Here is a 16,428-nt window from a genome sequence, read left to right on the forward strand (position 1 = left end):
AGGATGATATCATCTATAAATCTACGGTTAAAAATTATATGAGGATCTTGTTAAAAACGAGCCTCAAACGCCCCCACATACAGGTTTGCGTAGCATGGGGCAAATTTTGTCCCCATAGCTGTACCGCAAACCTGCACGTAGTGGGTGTTATCATAGACAAAATAATTATGTTCTAATGTGAACCTAATGGAATCTAATATGAACTGTTGTTGCTTTACTGGCATTAATGGATCTTGTAACATAAATCCCTTGACTGCTTCAATTCATTTCGTATGCGGAATATTGCTATACAATGAGGTCACATCAAGTGTGGCCCACAGATAGTTCTTACTCCATTTTAAGTCTTTTAGTAATGTTAATAGGTGACCCGTATCTCGCAAATAGGCAGGTAATGCTATGACATGTCGCTGTAATTGATGGTCAATATATTCGGACAATTTACTGGTTACCGAATCTATTCCCGCCACTATTGGCTAGTGGTTTAACTGGGTTCTTATGAACCTTCGGGATGAAATAAAAATACGGAACTGATGGGTTTAGATTATAGATATAGGGGGAGATTTATCAAAACCTGTGCAGAGGAAAACTTGCCCAGTTGCCCATAGCAACCTATCAGATCGCTTCTTTCATTTTTCACAGGCCTTCATAAAAATGAAAGAAGCAAGCTGATTGATTGCTATGGGCAACTGGGCAAGTTTTCCTCTGCACAGGTTTTGATAAATCTCCCCCATAGTTTTTTTCTCTTTTTAAGAGACAATTATTTGACAAGGCTTCATCTAGCATGTTTTTTAGGGAGTCATTATATTCCTTAGTTGGATCATATTTTATTATATGATAATATTTTTCATCAGATGAAATTCTGACGGCCTCATTATGGTAGTCTAAATAATCCATCAGTACTCCCCCCCCCCCCCTTGTCAGCTGATTTTACCACTATGTCTTTGTTCTTCATAAGCTGTTTTAAAACCTGCTGTTGCTTAAAGTTGAGGTTTTTATTCAGGCGTTGTTGCTCCTTTGTTTTGGTTAACTGAATTTTTCTAAAATCCTCCCTCACTTTGCTATAGAAGGTTTCTATGCAAGCCCCCTTACTTTCTAGAGGATAGAAAGTGGAGGCTGGTGTTAATGCCGTAGGGATAGGGTCACTCAATAAAGAATGGACTACCTCCTCAACATCCGCATACATGGTGTCCTTATAATAGGATAGGGATTAACATATTGATTCCCCTTTAACTTTTTAAGTGCAAAGTGTCGCTGGGGTGTCAACTTCATAAGAAACCTATTTAAATCAACAAAAAGTTCAAAGAGATTGGGTTCACTATTGGGACTGAAAGACAAACCCTTCTTAAGAAGATCTATTTCGGGTCCATGAAAGAATAATTACTATAACTTACCTACATAGAAATATCACTGCCCTCATCTGATCTTGCGCAGACGCGATGTCAGTGTGCGTTCCAGTGTGGGAGTGAGACCCGGATGGTGGTGCGTTCCATTGTGGAGCGCATAGCGCCTTTTGGACCAATGGGTGCACCTGCGGAGTTACTGTGCGCCCTGCGGCGGGGTGCGCGGACTCCGCGCATGTGCCGGCGGCTGTCCGATCATGTGACCTGAATTGATCACATGGTCGGAGGCCATTTCTGATAGTGTCGGCTTCCGGATGATGGCTGTGGGTGGCGTGTGCCTAACGCCGGCACCACGTGACGAATTATCATGTGGTCCGGCGGGGATCATGTGATCCGAAGGTCCCCACCGGAAGAGGAACAACATACATCAGGATTGGACGCCGGCACCCTTCCGGACAGTGCTTTGTGAGTATAAAAGCTGTTTATTGTGTATATATTATGTGCCTGAAGAAGGAGGTCATTATATATGTCCTACGAAACGCGTTGCATTGATTAAATGATATGAAAGGATTCCTTTTGGCTGATTTGTGTGAATTCTCTGGGAGGGGGGCAAGTGTGTGAGGTTGGATCCTGCACTCCCCCCCAGTGAAGTAAGTGACCACTTCCCTGGTTTCATCAGATCATTTCTAGAATTACTGCCTACATCTCCTTCTCTGAGCGCTGGTTCTTTTTACATTTGTTTCTATTTCTACTCTGTCCATTTTAGGAACTGTCCAGAGCAGCATATGTTTGCTATTGAGATTTTCTCCTGCTCTGGACAGTTCATGGACAGAGGTGTCAGCAGAGAGCACTGTGGTCATGACAGCAAAGAAATCCAAAAAGAAAAGAATTTCCTCTGTAGTATACAGCCGTACTGGAAGGATTAAGAGTTTTTTTTTTTTTTTTTTAAGAGTAACTTACAAATCTGTTTAACTTTCTGGCATCAGTTGATTTAAAAAAAAAAAAAGTTTTCCACTGGAGAACCCCTTTAATCTCATACAACCTCTTTAACATTAAGTTATCTGAGCCAGGGGCATAATGATTGGGTTGCAAGGGGTGCAACTGCTACTGGACCAACAGCTACACATGTCCCAGATCCCCCAGCAAGGGCAGCTTTTAACTGTGTGTGCATCTTTATGACGCACCCACAGTTGGACAACGCCACTGAAGAAGGCTTTTGAGACTTCTCGTGCAGGCAGCATCTCTGTGCCATACTACCTGCACCAGAAGATCAGAAAGAGGTTTGGGAGGATGCAGGGAGCTGTGGGTAAGTGACGAGACAGTTAAGTATTGGGAAGTGTGTGTGTGTGTGTGTGTGTGGGGGGGGTCTAACTCCTATATGGCAGCAGTATGAGTGGCCTAAATACTGTATGGTCTGCAGAACCTGTGTAGACCCCGTATCTAATGTTATGTGGTCACTGTATGGGGGAGAATATTCACTGATAGGATTATAAGAGAATCATTATGTAGTAGTGTTGGTATATACACAGTATGTACATCTATCTAGCTACCTAGCTATCTTAATATGCCCTTATCAGTACTGTCTTGGGGAGGGGTGACTCAGGTGAGAAATTTACAGGATTCTATTTATGCCCCTAACCTGAGCCCCTTTAGCTTCAGTTTGGTCTGCCATTAGGTTGTCTTCCTGTGTTTTCACTTGCATTAAAGGTGTACTCCGATGGAAAACTTTTTTTTTTTAAAAGAACTGGTGCCAGAAAGTTAAACAGATTTGTAAATTACTTCTATTAAAAAATCTTAATCCTTTTAGGATTTTTTAGCAGCTGTATGGTACAGAGGAAATTCTTTACTTTTTCAATTTCTTTTTTGTGTTGTCCACAATGCTCTCTGCTGACTACTGTCCAGAGCAGCATAGGTTTACTATGGGGATTTTCTCCTGCTCTGGACAGTTCCTGATACAGGCATCAGGTGTCAGCAGAGAGCACTGTGGACAACACAAAAAAAAATAAAAAATAAAGATTTTCCTCTGTAGCAAAAAAGTACTGAAAGGATTAAGATTTTTTAATAGAAGTAATTAAAAATCTGTTTAACTTCCTGGCACCAGTTCATTTAAAAGAAAAAGTTTTCCACCGGAGTACCCCTTTAAAGTAGACTTTAGCAATGTAATGCGTGCATTGTATATTGTGTTTCAATATTTTAGCATTAGAGTTAATGAACCTGTGGAGTTAGGACCCTACTCCCTACTCTTGAAACCCAGAAGAAAAAACATGCTATTAATCCTTGCACTATACAATGCTTCTAAAATAGTAAATATAGACTACCGTATGTTGACTATACCTATTTAAAATAAAACTTTAAATCCTGATTATATGTGCCATAGTTTATTATCAAGCCTATTTATCAGTTAAAAAATGCAAAGAAATACAATAAACAGAATAGAAACTAATATATATATTGTTTTTTTGCAGTGTTTAGAGTCACGATTTTCAAACTTAAAACATAACAACTTTTACCCAGCTGTTTATAGTATGGATGCTAGTGGAAAGAATATAGAGCAGTCATCAAAGTACCTATCTGAAGTCACAGATAACAGCAGGTATGTCTGTCCCAGTGGTGACTCTTGCTTTAATATATTTGGGAATGGGGGCGGGAATGCTGTGGGCCAGGCCAGGAGTAGGGGGGCGGGTGATGGGTTTATTTATATATATCTATATATATGTGTGTGTGTGTAGTAGCGGTGTGTGATGAGGGCAGATGTTGTTACCCCAGAGGCAGATGGCATTAACCCCTTGTATTTGTGATGCCAGGGCGTGGTTTAGCCTAAAACCAGCCGAAGGTATACCACTGGATCCTGGGCTAGGCACGGGGGCAATAAAGCCTCAGACGCCAAGTTACGGACAACGGTAGGTTTACTGAGGGTAGACAGTTGGTAAAGTCTATACAGTTCAGTCAGGGCCCATGGAGGTGACCAGTGATGCAGAGACCTTAAGGTCTTACTGGGACTTGTAGTAGGACTGGACAATTGAATGCAGACCACACTGAATTGACAGATGACAGAGACTGACTTGACTCATAAAGCTGTGACTTTAGCTTACTTGAATTGATGGTGGCTGCAGGACTTGACCATGAGGCCTCCAACACACTGGACACACACACTAGCAAAGACTGCACTGGACCTCAGCAGGAACCAAGAGCTAAGAGAGAGAAGCTCCACCCAGGGCGTATATGGCGGAGACTAGCAGGGAGCCCATAGGTCACTCTTGGGATCACCTGGTCACTAATACCTCCTGGGTAACAATCACATGACATAACTCTAAAAGATACAACACATTTTATAATACAATACACTGCAGAACATATGTACAGGGGGAAACAGGTGCAAGGGGCCCTGGGGACACTGAAGGAGGCTGCCTGACAGGGAAGCAAGGGTACGGGGTAACATCTCCTGTACTGAGCCACCACATATGCTATTTACATGAAATTTATACCATAAGGTAAAAAGTAATTCATACATACAAAGTGTAATACTGCTGTTTGGAAACCACCAGCATACCATGTGCCCTGGGTCTTACCTGCTCCGGGCGACTTTCTGGGTGCCATGTTCATGTTGCATTTCCTGGACTTCATGCTCTGATGTTTCTGCCATTGCTGCAGTTTTTCCTCTGTCCTCTAGGGGTGGCACGCGAGCACTGGCTGCGACTTATAGGGCCAGTGTGCACTCCCTATTTGATTCCCAGCCAATTCCTGCCAGGCACCACCTAAATAATGAGGCCACACCTGATGTTCTGGGCCTCAGCAAGATTGTGCATTCTGCTTTTGTCTGTCTGCATTGCTAGGTCTCTGCCTGATCTGTCTGCTGTTTCTGATCCATTGCCTGTCTATTGGACTTTGTATGTACCTTGTAAATAAACACCATCATCAGCATTTCTGCATCTGACGCTATCTCGAAGTGTCAGTTTTGCCTCATTCTGCTTGCCTGGCCAGCTGCTACTTGTATAAAAAAGCACAAACGGATGCGCTCCGTAGTGTAACACCAAAGGTGAGTTGGTAACGCTAAGTGTGAATTGCGCTTACCACATGAAGTTGTACTCCAACCAAGTACAACAATGGAACAGGGCGTATCATAAAAGGGTCTCTGCAGCTTTGTCCCGCTGAAATAGAATCACGATAAAAACAAGCAATCTCCAGGTAACAGAGCGGGATCAATGGAAGCGCTGAGACCAGATAAGAAGTTAAAAGGATTTATTTCCCATAATGCAACGCGTTTCACGGTCACCCGCTTCCTCAGGCACCGGGTCACCCTGCCTGAGGAAGCGGTTGACCGTGAAATGCGTTGCATTATGGGAAATAAATCCTTTTAACTTCTTATCTGGTCTCAGCGCTTCCATTGATCCCGCTCTGTTGCCTGGAGATTGCTTGTTTTTATCGAGCTGCTACTTGTGGCACAGTGGGTCCACACCCGTGGGGCGTGACACAAAGAAACCAAAACAAACAAGCTCAGAAATTAAGTTATGTGTAATAATGTAAAATGACACAGGGACAAAGTACTGAACACACTTACTTATATTTATTTAATACTTTGTACAAAAGCCTTTGTTGGTAAAGACTTCAAGATGCCTCCTGTATGAAGAAAGTAGTCACATGCATTGCTTTGGTGTGATTTTGGCCCATTCTTCCACACAAACAGTTATTAGATCGTGAAGGTTTTGTGGGCCTCTTCTATGAATCAGGATCTTCAGTTCTTTCAATAGTCAGGTGATTGGCTTGACCATTCTAGCAGCTTTATTTTCTTTCTTTAAAACTATTTGAGAGTTTCCTTGGCCACGTTTTTTTTTTAGATAATTGTCTTGCTAAAATCCTTGTAGATAACAGCAACTTTTTTGTCAAAAATTTCTTGGTAAATGCATCCATTTATCCTTCCTTCAATTATGCGAAGTTTGTCTGTACTTTTTGCTGAAAAGTAGCCCCACACCTTGGTGTTTCCACTTCCAAACTTCACTGTTGGCATGGAGTTTTTGGAGTGATGTGCAGATCTCATAGAGGGGGCAATTGACCCCTTCCCCCCCTGTAGCTATGGTCTGGTCCCACAAAATATTTATATAATGGCTTATGCTGGTATAAAAATAACTAAGTAAATACTCACCTGCTCTAATTCTTCTCTGCATCCTGATGGTGTTTGGTCTCAACATGCAGGAAGCCCCTGCTCAGCCAATCACCGCATGTTGAAACAATAATAGGAAGGTCTGTGTAGCCAGATCTGGACACCATTGAGATTGATGCAGCAGGAGGTCATGGCAGATGGGTGTAATTTTTTTTCTTTTTTCTGCCAACCTGAACTCTTAGACACATTTTTTTTATAAGGCAAGGCAGCCCCCTATAACAGCCAGTACCAGATTTACCTCTCAAGAATTTGAAATTGTTTGGCACTTTAGACTCTACTCATCCAGTAGGCCACTCCTAAAAAATAAAGCAGAAGATTGTGGTGCTTCTCATTACACGTAGCACACTCTGCAGGGATCCCCTTATTTTCCTTTTACAGCAAATTGAGAGCCACATTAACATAAATATACATAATGTAAATATAAGGGCAATATATACTGAATATTCATAGGCAAATGTTACATTTAGCAGGTTCTTTTTTCCTTAGGATCTCTTATAATTAAAAGCTAGCTGCACTATTAGATCATTACAGTTATATTTACAGTATAATGAGGCACTGCAATGTCTATATTTAGTTTTCATAATAAAGTGTATGTAGAAAAATGTATTTAAATTACACATTTTATTAGTCTGCATTAGCTGGTGCTAGCCTTTGTAGCTGACAGGTAAGGCCAGTGCAATAGGTTCCTATAGTATTGTATGACTATAATAATTTGTTCTCGTTCTGGTTTCTTTTGCTAAATGTCTGTACATTACTTGCCATATTTGCCAAGGATTCCTGTAAAAATAGGTGAAAACTATTACAGGAACTGGCTGCATTTATGTTATCACATTGAAAAAGAGAAAAGGAAGATACTAAAATACCAATAAATGACTGATTCTTGTTTTTTTTTGTTTTGTTTTTTGGTCGCTATTGAATATTTCACATTTCTTACAATAGAATAAATAAGTTAAATCCAAAAACATTGTAAATGTTGTTACTGATTCATTAGTAATATGGTTGTTTATTTTTATTTTTTTTAAATATTTAATAAAGAAAACTACTCCTATAAATCCCACCTCTAGGGGTCCCCATACCTACTGGGACACTAACCAGTCCAGCAGCAGCAGACTTGTCCATGACTCATGAACAAGGCTGCAGGAGCAGACACATCACTCACCTCCCACCACCACAAGGGAGGGACACATCCCCTTCCCCTAAGAAGATTTCTAATACTGTGATATAATGAAAAGAGGTATTTTTTATAATAAAAAAAGGTGATAGAGGCATAAAAATTAGATGTACATGGTCAGGATATGGTATGGAGTAGAGATGAGTGAATTTTTGAAAAATTCGATTTGGGCGATGGCCGAATTTTCCGAAAAAATTTGGTTTGGTCCGAATTTATTTGCGTATTAAAAATGGCTATTTCTGGCCTACAGAGAGCCTCAGTAGGGATGTAGAACCCTTTGCCTTGCTGTAACACGCATAGGGTATGTGCTGGGTTAGTGAAATAATACTGTTATTCAGTATGACATGCAGATTAGAGGCATTGCTATTAGAATCACTGTCGCAGAGTGGCACAATGACAGAGCCTGGAGGTGGCATCAGTATCAGGAGAGTGTATAGTGGCTGAATGACACAGCGTGGAGGTGGCGTTAGCATGAGGAGACCAAATAGTGCCTGAATGACACAGCGTGGAGGTGGCAGCAGCATGAGGAGACCATATATTGGCTGAATGACACAGCGTAGAGGTGGCAGCAGCATGAGGAGACCATATAGTGACTGAATGACCAAGCCTGGAGGTGGCAACAGCCTGACAAGACCACAGGGCCTCCCAATTGAAAAGATTACAGATATTTTTTTAACATTTAAATTGAAGATTTCAAATAGATGAACCTACAAAGTTGTATTTAATGTGCCAGCAGCATGAGGAGACCACATGGTGGTACAGTGACACAGCCTGGAGGTTGCGGAAGCATGAGGATACCATATAGTGGCTGAATGACACAGCCTGTAGTTGGTGGCAGCATGAGGAGACCATGTAGTGGCTGACTGACACAGCCTGAAGTTGGCGGCAGCAAGAGGAGACCATATAGTGGCTGAATGACACAACCTGGAGGTGGCAGCAGCATGAGGAGAACATATAGTGGCTGAATGACACAGCATGGAGGTGGCAGCATCATGAGGAGACCATATAGTAGCTGAACGAAACAGCGTGGAGGTGGCGGCAGCATGAGGACAACATATAGTGGCTGAATGACACAGCATAGAGGTGGCGGCAGCATGAGGAGACCACATAGTGGCTGAATGACACAGCGGGGAGGTGGCGGCAGCATGAGGAGACCATATAGTGGCTGAATGACCCAGCCTGGAGGTGGCAACAGCCTGATGAGACCATAGGGCCTCACAATTGAAAAAATTTAAGATATTTTTAACATTTAAATTGAACATTTCAAATACAGTAGATGAACCTAAAAAGTTTTATTTAATGGGCCAGCAGCATGATGAGATGACATGGCGGTACAGAGACACAGCCTGGAGGTGGTGGAAGCATGAGGAGACCATATAGTGGCTGAATGACACAGTCTGTAGTTGGTGGCAGCATGAGGAGACCATATAGTATGAGACAGCCTGGAGGTGGCATCAGCAGCATCAGAAGTGACCTGGTGACATAGTGGGTTGTGGGTGGCAATACCAGTACCCGGTGATGAGGGTGGGTGAAAAAATAACTTGGCATTAGATGTGTGGCATCAGTCGGGTGGCAGGATCAGAATACTAGCTGAGGCAGGTAGGCAGAAGAAAACAGTCTCTTTTTTAAAAGTATTATCAGTATTGAGGATATGCATTACATAAAACTTAACTTTTAATAATATTCTTAGGATAAAATATATGTATCCAAAATTTTTGGGAGGATTGATGTGAGGCAAACTATTGATGCAAATACCCTCTAAAAGGTAGAAGGGAACAATGTACGGTTCATTGTAACCGGTGGGGATAAAAACTTCCCCTGTAAGGCTCTATTCTCGCATTATTAATTCCCTTCTTGCCAAGTGTTACTCGCCCTAAAAAGGGCGGCCCCACACAGAAAACTCTCCCTATTTCCACCTAATTACCCTGTGAAATGGCAGTGTTTGTAGGTCGAAATAGGGAGAGTTTCCTGTGTGGGGCTGCCCTTTTTAGGGCGAGTAACACTTGTCAAGAAAGGAATTAATAATGCGAGAGTAGGGCACATGGTGTTTTTTGAACGCCTTTCCTTTTGTTTGATTTCAAATTTTTTTTGGGTACATATCTTTTATCCTAAGAAAAGTTACGCTTTAGATAATGCATATCCTCAATACTTACTGATGGTCTGATGCCGAGGAATGTTTGTAACTGGGGAGCAGCACCTTAAAGGGGTATTCCAGGCCAAAACTTTTTTTTATATATCAACTGGCTCCGGAAAGTTAAACAGATTTGTAAATTACTTCTATAAAAAAATCTTAATCCTTCCAATAGTTATTAGCTTCTGAAGTTGAGTTGCTGTTTTCTGTCTAACTGCTTTCTGATGACTCACGTCCCGGGAGCAGTCCAGCTCCTATGGGGATATTCTCCCATCATGCACAGCCCCTGGGACGTGACATCATCATTGAGCAGTTAGACAGAAAACTTCAGAAGCTAATAACTATTGGAAGGATTAAGATTTTTTAATAGAAGTAAATTACAAATCTGTTTAACTTTCCGGAGCCAGTTGATATATAAAAAAAGTTTTTGCCTGGAATACCCCTTTAAATATGTTTAGCACTATCCAAATTTGTGAAGTGTTGGAGTGGCACTATGGTCAATCTACTCTGATGCATCAGGCATTAATGGGTGTAAATTCTGACTGATCCATGCCTGATTCATCTTCACAAAGGTCAGTCTCTTTACATTTTTTGTGGACAGACGAGTTCTCCTTGGGGTTACTATGGCACCTGCCGCACTAAACACCCGCTCTGATGGCACACTACTGGCCAGGCAGGACAGCTTTTCCAGGGCAAACTCTGCTAGTTGCAGCCACAAATCAAGTTTGGCTGCCCAGAAGTCCAGCGGATCTTCAAGGTGTGTTGGCATGGTCATGTCAAGGTATGCCACCACCTGCTGGTTCAGGTCCTGCTCCAGGTCTACCTGCTGCTGATGAGTTGCTTCACTATGCAGTTTAAGAAAGTTACTCATCAGCGTCTTTAGACTGTAGGCTGCTGCTGATGGAGCTGGTACTGCTCCTGCCACCCCACCCCTCCCCAGCAGCCATGGCAGGGGAAGGTGAGTGCAGAGAGACCCTCAAGTCAGACCAGCGAGAGGATGGACGATGGCGTATATAGGCATTGGCCAACTGACTACGTAGGATGTCTCTGTAGTAGGTCAGTTTGTCCTCCCTCTCAGTGGGTGTAAAAAAGGCCCCCATTTTGTGCCGGTAGCGAGGGCACAATAAGCTGGAGAGCCAGAAGTCTAGCGGAGTAAGCAGCGGATGTCTCCTCCACTTCTTGGCTTTGCAGTAGCTACTGACTGTCCTCTAGTAGATCATCCTCACTAAATAGTAGAGCTGAACCCACAGCATAAGATACTTCTGTAGGGGAGGGAACAGCATTGGAAAGAGGCAATGGAAGGACAGGGACTGCTCCGGGGCCATGCCAATTGAGGGTTGTGTTTGAGGAAACCACCGACTGTTGACTGGGGGTGTCAGATGTCACTTGTGATGAAGTGGATGACCGTGTTAACCAATCGATGACAGCAGATGGGTTGCTGGTCGAGACACGACTGCTAGTTAATACTAGACATGTGCACAACCAAAAATTTCATTTTGTTTAGTTATTTTTTCGGATAAAATGTTTTTTTGGTTCTGTTAAACCTTCAGGAAACAATAATTCGTTTTACTCTGTTTTCAGATGCATTCGTATATATTTTTTCGGTTCTATTTGGAAACTGTTCGACTTTCGGATGAATTTGTTATTTTGGATCTATTCATTATATGTTGTTAGTTTTATCTTAGTTTTCGGCTGATTTCGTTATTCGTTTTTATAGTTATTGGAGATGGAGATTCCTTTTTTAATAAAATTTCGTAGGGTACAATTAAAAAACTAAAATAAAAAAGATTCAGTGGTGAAGGAAAAAATTTTATTTAATGAAATGTATCTTTTTTATAACAAATTTTTTATTAATTTTTAAACAGGGATCAATTTATGTGGGCGGGCAGGGCACTAAAAACATAGCCAACAATAATAAAAATGTAGTGTGTGTGTTTTTCACTTTTTTTTATTTTTTTTTTAGGTAGTAATACTACTCCCGGCATGGAACACACTGTTCCATGATGGGAGTAGTAGTACCTGTACTAATTGACAGATGGCCGTGGTTCGTTGCGATCCTCCTGTATAATGTATAGATGTGGCCGGCTGCTCTTTTATGGTCCCCTGCACTGTCGTATATACACACATATTCATATTTCCCGCAGAGAGCTGTGATTCGCCAGATGGTTCCAGCCAATCACAACTCTCTGTGGGATATATGAATATGTGTATATATATATATACATCAGTGAAGGGGACCATGGAAGAGCGCCGGCCGCATCTATACATTATACAGGAGAATTACAGTGGGTTTCAAGAGTGACATCCACTGTGATCTTTCCATGACTGCAGGTACTACTACTACCAACATGGAGCACACTCTGCTCCATGCTGGGAGTTGTAGTACCTGCATTAATAGACAGATCGCAACAGGTGTCAGAAGTTACACTCGCTGCGATCTGTCTATTAATGCAGCTACTACAGCTCCCAGCATGGAGAAGAGTGTGCTTTATGTTGGGAGTAGTAGTACCTGCAGGTAAGAACAGATCACAGCGGGTATCACTACTGAAACCCAATGTGATCGTCCTGTCTATTGCAGAGATGGATTCTCCTCCGCATCTCTGCACTATACTACGGCCGGCCACTCACTCATTCATATTTCTCTCAGAGCTGTGATTGGCTGCAACCATCCGGCCAATCTCCACTCTGGACGGAAAATATGAATGAATGATGTTCTATTCACATCACTGGCCGGAGTATAGTGCAGAGATGCGAGCGCTGTATAGAGCCGCTCCACATCTCTACTATATTATGGGCGATCGCATCAGGTGTCACGATTGACACCCGGGGCGATATGTCTATTAGTACAGGTACTACTACTCCCAGCATGGAACAGTCTGTTCCATGACGGGAGTAGTAGTACTACCTAAAAAATGTAAAAAAATTGAGAAAAAAAGTTGGCTGGCCTTTAACAGTATCTAGGCCCTCAAGACTTTAACAGCAACAGAATGGTACACCACTTAGATGTACGTATGTGGTATGCACTTATGAGGGGAATACAATGCACTCCAGTACACTTAAAAAAGTATTTGTCTACAACACCAGCAGGTGTGTACTGTTGCCTGGCCTTTCACGGTATCTAGGCCCTTAAGACTTTAACAGGAACAAAATGGTACACCACTTAGATGTACATATGTGGTATGCACTTATGAGGGGAGGACAATGCGCTCCAGTACGCTTAAAAACAGTATTTGTCTACAACACTAGCAGGTGTGCACTTTCGCCTGGCCTTTCACAGTATCTAGGCCCTTAAGACTTCAACAGGAATAACATGGTACACCACTTAAATGTACGCACAGTTTACACTTAATAGAGGACAATACGCTTTTAGTTCTCTGCTCACCCTAACTGGCTGGCTACTATTAGCTTGTCAGTTGTTGTACACACCAGTGCTGCAGCACACAGTCGCTGTGTACTACACCCAGAATTGCACTTTTTCTCTCAATCTCACTCCATTCCCTATCAGTGCTTCTAGGCTGGATTTGGGCTTGAGTTGAATCTCTGCTGTTTTTCTGTTCAACACACTGCTCTCTGTCCCTCTCTGCAATAGAACGTTGATGTGACTGGGAGGTGAATCGCTGCTGAAAAAATGCATTTCTGTGAAACACACACTGCTCTCTGTCACTCTCTCTTTGTAATAGAACGCTGATCTGACTGGCTGCAAGATGGCTGCTGATTATATAGGGCTGTGACACTACAGGGGTGACTGGGTGCTGATAGGCTGCATGCTGTATGTGATTCAGGGTCATCCCGCCTACCCTTGTTCCTGCCTTCCCAGGATTCCTTGTGGATCTGCCATTTTATATGTCCTGGTGTCTGGACCGCACTAAATAGAGTTTAATGAAGAGATTCGCGCTATCAAATCTTGGCGATTCATTGAATCTTTAATCTTCGCATTCATTGCAAATCTAATTTTCCTGAAATTCTTAACGAATTCGGATTCATCACATTCTTTTTTTTTTGGGGGGGGGGGGGGGGGAAGATCTGACAAGTATGCTTTAAACATAAGCTTACTAGTCTTTGTTTGTACCCCATAATTGTAAGCGCTGCGGGAATCTGTAGGCGCTATATAAATAAAATAAATAAATAAAATGTATTGTTACTTCGTCTTGGCAGTAAAATATGACATGTTTAATAATGATTATGTCATGCTTAGGATTAATGCTTTGGAAAGGGAACTTTTTGACATTAAAGAGAAAATGAGGAGCTATGATTCCATACAGACAAATGAGAAGTTATGCACACAAAATGTTTGTCGGGGCCGTGAATATGATGAAGCTGAGGTATGTTGCACTGGTTCATTCTGCTATTTAAGTACTTATATTTAAATGTATTTGACATGAAAAGAAAAATATTGTCCATATAACCCTGACATATGTGTATGTAGTTATATTTACTTATCTGTATGGGAAAATGTCACATTGAATTAATGCACGATTTCTTGATATGATCTACATTGTACCCATGGAATAACTACCCCACCAATAATATAGTGTTTCCATGGACATAAAGTATGTAATGATTGATTGCTTATTTTAAGAAATATTGCTGAACATTTTATGATTTACATGTTCAGATTTGAATAATATGTTCACCACAAAAGTACTCGACCATATAAAGAATGTACAGTATACAGTATACTTTGGGAAAGATTTATCAAATATACAATTTTAATTTGCACAGAGAAACAGTGGTGCAGTTGCCCATAACAACCAATCAGATCAATTTATTTTAATTTAAAAAAAGCCTCTGAATAATTGAAGAAGCAATCTTATGGCCAAAGTGGGTACTGCTCCACGGTTCCTCTGAACAAGGTTTCATAAAAACCTCTCATTCTTAGGAAGCTCAATGTATAACTACCTGGTCATTATTTTTAACTAATTTGTTAGAACACTAAGGATCCTTTCACATTACATCTTTTCCAAACGGAATTTCGGTCTGGAGCTGAGAAAAATACAGTGCAGCAGTTTCCCATTGTTTTCAATGGGATTCTGCTACACCATCCTCACTATGGAATTTCTAGACACAAGACTCATTCTCTCAGCGGAATTCGTTTGCCAATGCATTGCCATCTATGGAGATGGCGTATTTCCGAGTGGTCCTACTGTTAAGGTTGGCTGCTGGTAAGGCCTTGACATGTGAGTGACTGCCCCTGTTGGTATAAATCTCCTTCTCAGCAGAAGTTTAGCTCACACTGGCTAAGGCTTTATTATATTGAAATACATAGATTTTTACAGTTGACAAAAAGGGGAGGTTAGTTATCAAATCAAAATCATTGTGTTATGTTTTGATTGGTTGTTTCAAGGCCTCGAGCCTTCTCTTCAGTAGCAGTATAGAGGGGTATCCAGGTGAAATTATGTGCTTTATATACCCTCAATATGGCGATGTAATACAAAATGGGGGAAGGATGGATAGAAAACATGGATAAAAACATGAAATGGAATACAATGAATTATGTGGATATAGGGTTAATCATACTGGATCTATTAGGATAGAAAAGAACAGGAAGATAAAGAGATGGAAAAGTTAAATAAAAGGAAATAAATTAAAAAAAATTAAAATCAATAAAATAAGAATGACATAAAGAGATACAATGCTCATTGAGAATAAAACTAATGGTAACGACAATGAATCAAATATGCAAATTTTGGGGATAAAAATATGACAATACAGATCAATAGGACAAACTCTAAAATATAGCTAATATATGAATAAATGGATAAAATTATCCAAATAAGACTGAATAAAAATGTGCAACCCAAGAAGTGATGATAGTCTTGGGTGGGATCAACCACAGGGACCGTCACTGCATTGATATGCGACCAGCCAGTGACGGGCCATGGGGAAGAGCCAAACCCCAAGAGGTACTAAAGGAAACTAAACATTTTGAGCTCGGCATTGAGCCCTCTGGGTATCAATGAGTAGAATACAAAGATTTTTCTGGATTCGGCTCTTGACATGCGTGTGATGAAATCTCCACCTTTTTATCTTCTCACATTCTGAATGACCACAAAGAAGAGTTTTGATGTTTGATGTTTGATTCTGATATTTTATGCATACATTTATTGGAGGTGGATGACATTTCTGTGTTTTTTGGGGGAAAATCTGTAGTTTTGCAGCCCAGGCAAGATTCACATCTGTGGTAGTTTAGTTTGTAACCATGTGGAGGATGGGTGTCTTATTGTGGGGGCAACCTGAATTCCCAAATTTGGGGCCTTGGTGTAGAATATTGGTGGATTAGAAGGGATATTTTTTGTCTAATGATTTTATCATTTTTTTTTAAGTGCCAGTTTTTCTTAATGATTGTTTACATTTTTCTATTATCTTTGTTAAATGGTAAAATTAATTTGGAATCATCGTTATCGGATGATGAGTCAACCGACTTAGGGATAAAAAATGCATTTTTTTTTTTTTTAAAAGATTGCTCAGGGATAGTCTTTGGATATTTTTTGTCCAGGAATTTTTCCGTGAGGGCATGTGCTTCCTCCTCAAATTTTGAGTCTAAAGTGCAATTTCTTTTTAGTCTGCGGTACTGACCCATTGGAACATTTAAAAGCCATCTGGGTAAGTAACAACTGTTAAAAAGAAT

The 16,428-nt window shown here is 41.1% G+C and overlaps 1 protein-coding gene across 1 annotated transcript in view; it reads left to right on the forward strand.

Annotated features, from left to right (window-relative positions):
• LOC130357410 (uncharacterized) overlaps nt 1-16,428 on the forward strand; it is an 88,136-nt gene that overhangs the window by 49,383 nt on the left and 22,325 nt on the right. The window contains exons 4-5 of the mRNA XM_056560123.1: nt 3,806-3,933; nt 13,996-14,122. Of these exons, the coding sequence (XP_056416098.1) occupies nt 3,806-3,933; nt 13,996-14,122 (255 nt within the window). The remainder of the gene's footprint in view (nt 1-3,805; nt 3,934-13,995; nt 14,123-16,428) is intronic.

Source organism: Hyla sarda, chromosome 1 (assembly GCF_029499605.1).
Source record: "Hyla sarda isolate aHylSar1 chromosome 1, aHylSar1.hap1, whole genome shotgun sequence".
Classification (NCBI taxonomy): domain Eukaryota; kingdom Metazoa; phylum Chordata; class Amphibia; order Anura; family Hylidae; genus Hyla; species Hyla sarda.